At 45.7% G+C, this 8,319-nt stretch overlaps 1 protein-coding gene across 1 annotated transcript; it reads left to right on the forward strand.

Moving 5' to 3' along the window:
* The first annotated feature begins 350 nt into the window (after positions 1 to 350).
* Positions 351 to 4,397, forward strand: EDN1 (endothelin 1). Its single transcript, XM_057370447.1, has 5 exons — positions 351 to 555; positions 754 to 895; positions 1,866 to 2,024; positions 2,293 to 2,400; positions 3,145 to 4,397. The coding sequence occupies exons 1-5, from the start codon at positions 492 to 494 to the stop codon at positions 3,281 to 3,283; spliced, it is 612 nt and encodes a 203-aa protein (XP_057226430.1). The 5' UTR covers positions 351 to 491; the 3' UTR covers positions 3,284 to 4,397.
* Positions 4,398 to 8,319: the final 3,922 nt, after the last annotated feature.

Genomic DNA, 8,319 nt, shown 5'->3' on the forward strand with positions numbered 1-8,319 from the left:
CAGCCCTGAGCCCTGAGTCCTGACGCACGGAATCCCCGAATTCCTGAATCCCCGAATTCCTGGATGGCGGGGCCGCCCTCAGGCGCGGAGCTCGGGCAGGGCGCCCCCTGGCGGCCCGCGGCGCACCCCTCCCCGGCCCCCCCGCCCGCCGCCGCCCCCCGCTCTTGAAGTTTGCAGGCGATTTCCTTTCCAGCCCCGGCCTTATCTCGGCCCGCACGTTGCCGCGCGGTGACTAATAACATTGAATAACATTGTCTCGGATAAATAGCGCCGGGGCTGTTTACCCGCTCCATGGGGGTTCGCTATAAAAGGGCGCCGGGGACCGCCGCGCCAGCCAGACGCGCCGGGGCGCACCGAGCCGCGCCACGCAGGGCACCCGCCACGGCGCTCSGTCCCCACGCCGGGAGACACTTTGTCCGCTTTTTCCTCGCTTTTTATTAATTTTTACCCTATTTCCCCCTACTCCTTCCACCCGCCCTGCGCCTCCTGCTATGGATTACTCCCACATGATCGTCTCGCTGCTCTTCGTGCTGTGCCCGGGGCTGCTGCCGGCAGGTAGGTGCCGCTCCGCTGCCGCTCGCCCCTGCCCGGGTCCGGCCCGCCGGGGGCTGCGGGGTCGCCGCCGTGCTCCGCGCCGGGATCCGGAGAGGGCTGCCCGAGGGATGCAGCGGGAGGGGATGCGCGGGTCCCTTGCCGTGCCGTGCCGTGCCGTGCCTCGCCACGGGTGCTGAGCTCTGCCGCTCCCTCCCGCAGCCCCCGGAGCCGAGGTGGACGCCACGCCGCCCCGCGCCGCCACCGCGCACCGCCGCGCCCGGCGCTGCTCCTGCTCCTCGCTGATGGACGAGGAGTGCGTCTACTTCTGCCACCTGGACATCATCTGGATCAACACCCCCGAGTGAGTGSACTGGAGTGGTTTCGGCAGTTCCCCAGCGCCGGGTTCCCCTTCGGTTGGGAAAAAGGGAAGGGAGATGTGAAGGMGAAAATTGAGAACAATAAACCTCCTGCTGAAAAGGGGAGGACGTAATAATTATTTGCACAGTTTCTCCTACTGCTTTACCTCCCTGCTTCCACTTTTCTAATTCATTTAGCAAAGAGACTGTTCACCAGAAGAAGGCTAGCAGGATTTGTCCGCCTAGATTGGGCAGATACTCCTAATAGCCCTAACACACCTGCTTTCCTAAAACCTGGGCGGCAGCRTTTCCTTTGGTTGCTGCTCAGCAAAGGCTGCAGGATACTTTTCACTATGAATCAGAAGCAGACAAAATGCCAAAGGCATGGTTTTGCCAGCCTGAATTTGAGTGGTTTTCTTTCTGACACGTTAGGAGGTTGGAAGGTATACTTTGACACCGGGTCGTTCTAGCAGCCTTTGACTGCTCTCTGCTACAAATTAATGCCTCCCATGTGTTAATAGGATTATGCACAGTATCCGTTTCTACACTCTCCTCACTAAAAGGGAGTGAGCCGGAGGGTCACCTAACACTGCAACCACTGACTGTTGATTTCTTCTGCTGCTAGGTTTCCTCTGAGCACAGAGGGTCTGTTCCTCACTTTTACTGCTTCTTTCGGTGTTGGCAGTAGCCAAAGTTCAAAGAGATGAGGTTTTATTGCTTTCTATTGCACAGGGAGGCACAGCAGCCTTGTGAAATCACAATTAAAAGGTCATTATCCTTGTCAGTCGCCATGCTAATGAATATGTTGCAGGGTCATCAGAGGCATTTGCATGGAAACTGCGACTAAGGAGATGTTCCCAATCCCACAAACTTTACTCATGCAATCAATGCCATTGATAATATTGCCCAAAATACCCCATAATGTTTTGAAGCCACAGAATTATTTGAATGACTTTCATGTCTCTTTTATTGTAGGAAGACTGTTCCATATGGTCTCGGAGGCCCTTCTCGACCCAGAAGATCACTGAAGGATGTAGTGCCGGCCATGCTCACTGAACCTAACAGCAGATGCCAATGTGCCAGCCAGAAGGACAAGAAATGTCTGAACTTCTGCCAGGCAGGCAAAGATCTCTGGTGCGTCTCTTGTTGCTAGTCTTTAAAAGGCAATGMATGTGAAAGGGATGGATTGTGGTGCACTTACTCATTTTGGCACTTGCTGAGCAAATATTCTCCCCCAAGCTTTGCATCCTACCTGAGTGCTCACGCTGCTATGATGCATGATATGGCTTGGCCCAGAAAGATTGCTTATTACATGACTTGAGAAGTGGTTGGTGACATGCCTCACCTTGTGGACTTCAGACTTGGCTATTTTTTAACAGTACTGCCTTTTTACTTTTAACAGGGCTCAGTCCACAGTGGAGAAAACCTCACGGCACCACATCAAAGCCAGCAATTGCATTGGACCCAAATGCATGAACCAACAGCTTGTTGACAGCAAGAAAATGAAGCGGTGAGTTCTTTCTCATCCTGTTGTAGTTCCCTGGAGCAGCAATAGAGAGCACAGTTCACATGCCTTTGGGTCATCRTGGGCTTAGCTGGTGGTTTCAGCTTGAGAGTTATGGAGCCATCAGTGAGTATATTTTGAGGCTTTTCTTCATAYAATGGGATTTTAGCTTGTGAGGACACGGGTGCTGAGCTCAGCCCAGTGTCCTCCGCTTGCATTCGGTGCTCAGCCATATGCCCATGGAAAAGTACAGAATGCAGAAGTTCGCCCATACCAGAGTCTTTAGTGGTACTTTCACAAACAGTAAAAGACTTATGGRAGCAGGCAACCTGATGATATTGAGTGAGATTTAGGCCCTAGAAGTCTTAAATAATTTTTTGAAAGGGAGGTTTGCTTACTTACTTGCAAAATGCACTCATTCATTGGAAGTAGGATCAGGTTTACCTAAAAAGAAACAAAACAGCCAAAAAAATACCCCAGCCACTGGAGACCTCCTGACAGGCTACTTAAGGAAGCCTAGGGCATCTGTATTTGAGTGAATATTTTAATGTTTGCATTGAAATTATGCATACAATATTTCAAGTATCTTAATCTAGCCTAATTCTGAGAAAGGTATAGCAAACAGYAGTTTATTAGGATCCCATGCCAGAAATCTAGACTGAGGTTTATTTAATCAAAAGCTAAATGTTTTCATGCTGGAGATGCACCTTTATTATCACAACAATAAATGTACACTTCTTGTTTTCGCAGGCTGGAGGCCATTGGTAACAGTATCAAAACTTCCTTCAGTATCGCAAAGCTGAAGGCTGAGCTCCAGAAAGGGCGAAAGCTCAAACATAACAGGGCAAACAAAAAGCAAAGCATCAGAGAAAGCCTGAAAGCATCCTAGTGGGAAGATCACCTGAATCTTTCTCCACAACGCTTGCTGACAAAGCATCACCAAAACTCTCTCTTGATTCCAACATTCCAAGATGGCGAAGGGCCCCTCGGTCCAAGTGCTTGCGCAGAGGAGCAAAATGCTGAGGAAGTCCCGTATTTGGAGATATAAAACCAAAGGATTTCATTATTTTGGAATTCAGGTGGATGGGTAGAAGGGCTAAAGGGATATCTGCAGTATCCTGCATGAAAAGCCATCAGTCTGAAGAAACATTTGAATATTTCTTCTGGAATGTTACCCATCAACTGAGTGCTTTGAGGGTTTACATCAAAAGCATCTTGCAAAGAAAACCTCACAGACGTTCTTAGCAAGGACAGAAAGCAAAATCCGAGTGTATAAACTTCAAAGAACTCTACCTTTTGATTAAAATGAAAAAACAAAAGCCACAGTACTACTTTAATCAGGACTTACTGCATATATACATGTCTACCTCGCATACTGTTTGTTGCACTCCTGCTAGAGTATTTTTACACCTTGTTATTGTCTTTACTAATCAGCTGCAACCCTTTGCCTTTTTTCAGAAGTCTAGTTTACTCGTACAGCCAGAGTTATCTGAATGTGGGTTAGGCACTTTGGTTGTTTGCATAGTCAAAGTCCTTTGGCTTTGGATACCAAAGGACTCTTCAACATTAAATAAAAGTTAGAGGACACTACTAAGTTTCCCATAACAAGGGTATTTGGCCAACTGAAGTTCTAATAATAGAGGTTGTTGTGTCTTACATGCTACCAAAAATGCACTGAAGTGGGGATGTACGAGAGGCTGAGGGATTTATTCAGGGCCTTGTTTGGTGGAAATGCATTGAGACAAAGGGTTGTTTTGAATTAAGTCAGAAGGCTAATATTGGGTGAATGGTTATAGCAGTGAATTTGTTCACATTGTTGAATTTGCTGACAAGTTGAGTCTTATGTGCTTATTTTTGTGTCTTGTATTTATATTCACACAAGTTCTTCATTATATTTACCATGTTGAATACACATTGAAGTAGGCCATATTGGTCTATGCATGTTTTATGTATTTCTGTATGAAATTGGGAAATGCTCTATGCCTATCAAGGTAAATATCTTCAGAAATAAATATTTTTAATTACTATATGGGTTTGGTTTCCTTAGTCTGTSGCTCCATGATCCTGGAGATATATTGCCCCATGCACAAAGCTGACCTAGGAGAAATGTGTGCACGTGATTGTCTTTCCATCAGATGAGCCAGATCACAGCAGTGAAAGCTTGTGCCAGATGTGAGACAGCAGATGATACTTGTTCTAGCTGCAAGCTTGCTCATCAAATCTCCATGGCAAACTCTAAATTGGCAAAATTAATCTTTCCTGGAGCAGTCTTCTCATGTGTCTGATGTCTTTTACACCCAGCAGTAAAATTTAAATGTTGGATATACTGTAGCATTAAAATATGGGCAGTAAGAGTTTGGGTATAGAAGAGCTAGAGGTGAAAATGCACACACKGGAAAATGAGGCTGTATTGAAATAGGCAATGTTACTTATCATCATGCTTTACTAAAAATTTCTTTATCATCATTCTTTACTAAAAATTACCTGTCCATTCCCTGCAGGTTAAAGATGGAGATCTCAATGGAACCTCAGTGGGCACAGGCCCAGGGAAGAGCTAGACCAATAGTTACATTTTTACATGTTTCCAAACATTGGCCTTAAATTATTATACCTAGAAAGAGGCTTAAAGCGAATAAATGGATTTAATAATATCTGATCCTAAGGGAAGGGGGGGAAGCACAAGAGTTAATCCATGGATAAAACTGAATGGTTTGGTTTTTTTAAAAAAACAGAACTTAACGAAGAAATACAATATAAGGAATGTGACACAAACACTGAAGTACTTACCATTGAAAATTGCTGAAATTGTTCTTGATTTCTTGTCAACATTCATAATATTGACCATAAAGCCCATATAATATTTCCTTCACACCGTTCTGCTGTGTTTTGGAGCAGTAATTGGGTGGGGAAATGACATTGCTGGCAATCACGGTCTGACAGGAGCACCTGGCTCTGGCAGCGGGAAGGAACTGGGAGCCCCTGTGCTTCTGCAGGGCAGGATGCAGCCCCTGGAGCCATCCTTTGATCTCTGCATCACCCACACTGACTCCTCAGGATGTGCCTGGATCAGTGACCTCTGTCAGGCCTGAAGAGACCTCGCTAATGCTCCCTGGTTTTCCATTTCTTGCCCTACCTGTGCTTGCCTTTGGTAGGGAAAATAAACAAGCAAGTAGTTGAGATGCTGCCTCTCACTCAGACAAAGTGGCAGCAGAGCAGCTGGTGTAGGATGTCCCTGATAGGGAAGGGGCTGCACATCAGCATCCCCATCCCAATTGCTCCTGTTTGGYTCCCAGGAGAGAGTGTGAGGAGAACATCAGTTCTGGGAGTGGAGGAGTACTGCAGCAGTGTCTGTGCTCTTATTAAAGCTGGTTATTTGGATTTTGTAGGTGGCTGGCCTAAGTGATGCTGTGGGTGGGCTTTACTAGCCCAAATTCCTGGCTATCTGCTTAAGAGATTCTTGGGACACCATCCTAAAAATAAATGTATTCCTTCTTTTTTTGCTCTGTTCATGCCTGGAGACAAAAGTTGGCTTCCATTATCCTTTCCTTCCCAGTAAAGTGCATCTGCTGCTTGCTCTTGCTGCAACTTTGTCGGGCTCACTGGCCTTTGGGGCTCAGCATTGTCCCCGGAGTCGTGCAGAGTAAGAGCCCTGCACAGAGCGGAGCCGAGCCTGAGCCACAATGCAAAGAGCACAATGGGAGTAAGATGCCCAGATGGCAGGGGCTTGCAGCTTTGGGAACAGTGGCAGGAGCTGTTTCATGCTGCCCACCTGGCTTCAGGGACCCGCTGGSRTGCAGCAACGGTGGGAGGGGATGCYCGGCTGCTTCTGCATACYTTCTCCCCACCACACACACGATCTGCCTTATGGCRTTGGAGCATAAATTGCAGCTTCCCCTGGTCTGCAAAATGAACTAGATTGAAAACCAGAGTTTATCAGTCTGTCTCATTGAATCAGCAGAAACACGAAACATTTTATCAACATGAAACATTTTAYCTTAAGTCTGTTTCACTTACAAGCACCCTCTGGGTCTGTCCCAGAGGTTTGCCCCTTCTCAAAGCTCCATGGCAGAGAGAGATTCAGTAACTTAGGCTAGAGCCCCTGGTGAGAAAAGAGGCATAATATGTGCTGGGATTTATGGCACCGAACACAGAGCAGTGTAAAAGTACATTATTACTCGTAATAAACGACCTGAGTGAAAAAAAATTCTACCTGAAGCCAAAGGAAACATTGTGCTGACTRCAGAGGCAAGGCTGCAGAGTCAAGTCCCTTGTTCTTCTAACCAGAACTAATCTCACTTCTCTGAAAAAGGGAACCTTTCGTGAGCATGATCTATCTCCTTTTTAAGTGAGAGGTKCTTCTAATCCATGATGAAATCTGAGAAGCATAAAGGGAATTATAGAGGGAAGAGGGACGCCCCTTTCCAGTGTGGCCCAAAATACACCTGACACAGGACTGAAATGCCATCTGGACTAAGTGCAAGGAAAAGCTCCATTCCTGAGCCATAATTAAAATTTTGTCTCCCTGCTCTGACTTTTTCTGGGTCCAGTATGGCCATTTCTGGAATTGGAAAAAGTTTCACAGGAAAAGATAACTATTCTCCAAAATTAGGCTTGCTGTACTTATTTTTATTCAATGCTGACTGTAATTCTTTCTTTCTCAGCTGGTTTATTTTCATTTTCTCTGCATAAAGGCTGTTTTGACTATAGATCAAAACAAGGTATACAATGAAACAAAGCTTTGACGTGTGAGTCAGGCTTCAAGTCAGGAAAATACTACAATGCTACTGAAATTCTTTCCATCTTATCTACATAATTCTGACCTAATTTTTCCAGAAATGGCCMCTCTAATCTGTACCACGTTATCATGAACTGCCCCCAAATAATTCTTGCAGGATGTCCTAATGTTGCCTATAGAAGTTACCAAATACCAGCATCTTTGTTCATGTTTCCTTACATTAGGATAAATTTAGCCACCACAGCACATTTCTGTATTTACAAACACTGAATGAGCTGGATAAACCACTGTTTGAATGCTATCTGATGTTTACTTTTTTTCACACTCAACTGTTTGCCTCTGTGTATATAAAACCGTATCAATTTTGACTTGGCCTCCATCAAGGCACTATTATTAGGCTCTTTGGATAGAAATCCAGCTTCCATCCTCAGCCAATATCTTCATTTAATGTTCTGTTCTTCCTTCGTGACCTAGGAAACAAAAGGACCGACTTTTTGATTAATTAGAGGAGAATGCTTGGAAGCTGTGGTGCTAAGTGTAAGTATGCAGAGAGACAGAAAGCTACAGATAAAGTACAAAGATAGGGGCAAGATCATTTTTCCTGAGGTAAACATCGTGCGAATGACATTTCAGAACCTTAGCCAGAATGAGTGCTCATGTCTTTCTTTATTTTATATCTCTGATCAAATCTGAGCTAGGTGAAAAATAATAGGGAAGCCGATTTTGCTCAATATGGTTAAACAATCAGTTGGTATGTCTTAGTGCCTGGGACAAGCTCCTCTGCTCTGATCAGGTCAAGGAGACCTGAATTCTGCATGAAGTCCACTGGGCTGGCCAGCCAGCCAACAACTCCCTCAGCTTTAGAGGCATCATTGCTGCCAGTGCAAACGGGAGCAGAATTTGACCCAGAAAGGCTTCCTTCTTTCTGGTATTGCTGGGGGAAAACAGACACTGGTTTGCTGCTGCTGGCACAGACCTTTAGTGGCCCATGGTTTTCTGGGTTTGGAGGAGGGTTTTTTTGTTGTTGTTGTTTGGTTGGGGATTTTTCCTCCCTGCAAGCATTTGCTAGTAATAAATTAGATAAACATCACTTTTGCAAGCAATGGGGCAGTTTGCCTCTGGCTCAAAAAAGCTGCATTCAGAAATGGATGAGCCCCATGGAGTTTGTGGTTTCATTGACCTCTGCAGCT

The sequence above is a fragment of the Malurus melanocephalus genome, unplaced genomic scaffold, assembly GCF_030028575.1.
Source record: "Malurus melanocephalus ecotype Western Australia unplaced genomic scaffold, MMel_1.1 scaffold_126, whole genome shotgun sequence".
Classification (NCBI taxonomy): Eukaryota; Metazoa; Chordata; class Aves; order Passeriformes; family Maluridae; genus Malurus; species Malurus melanocephalus.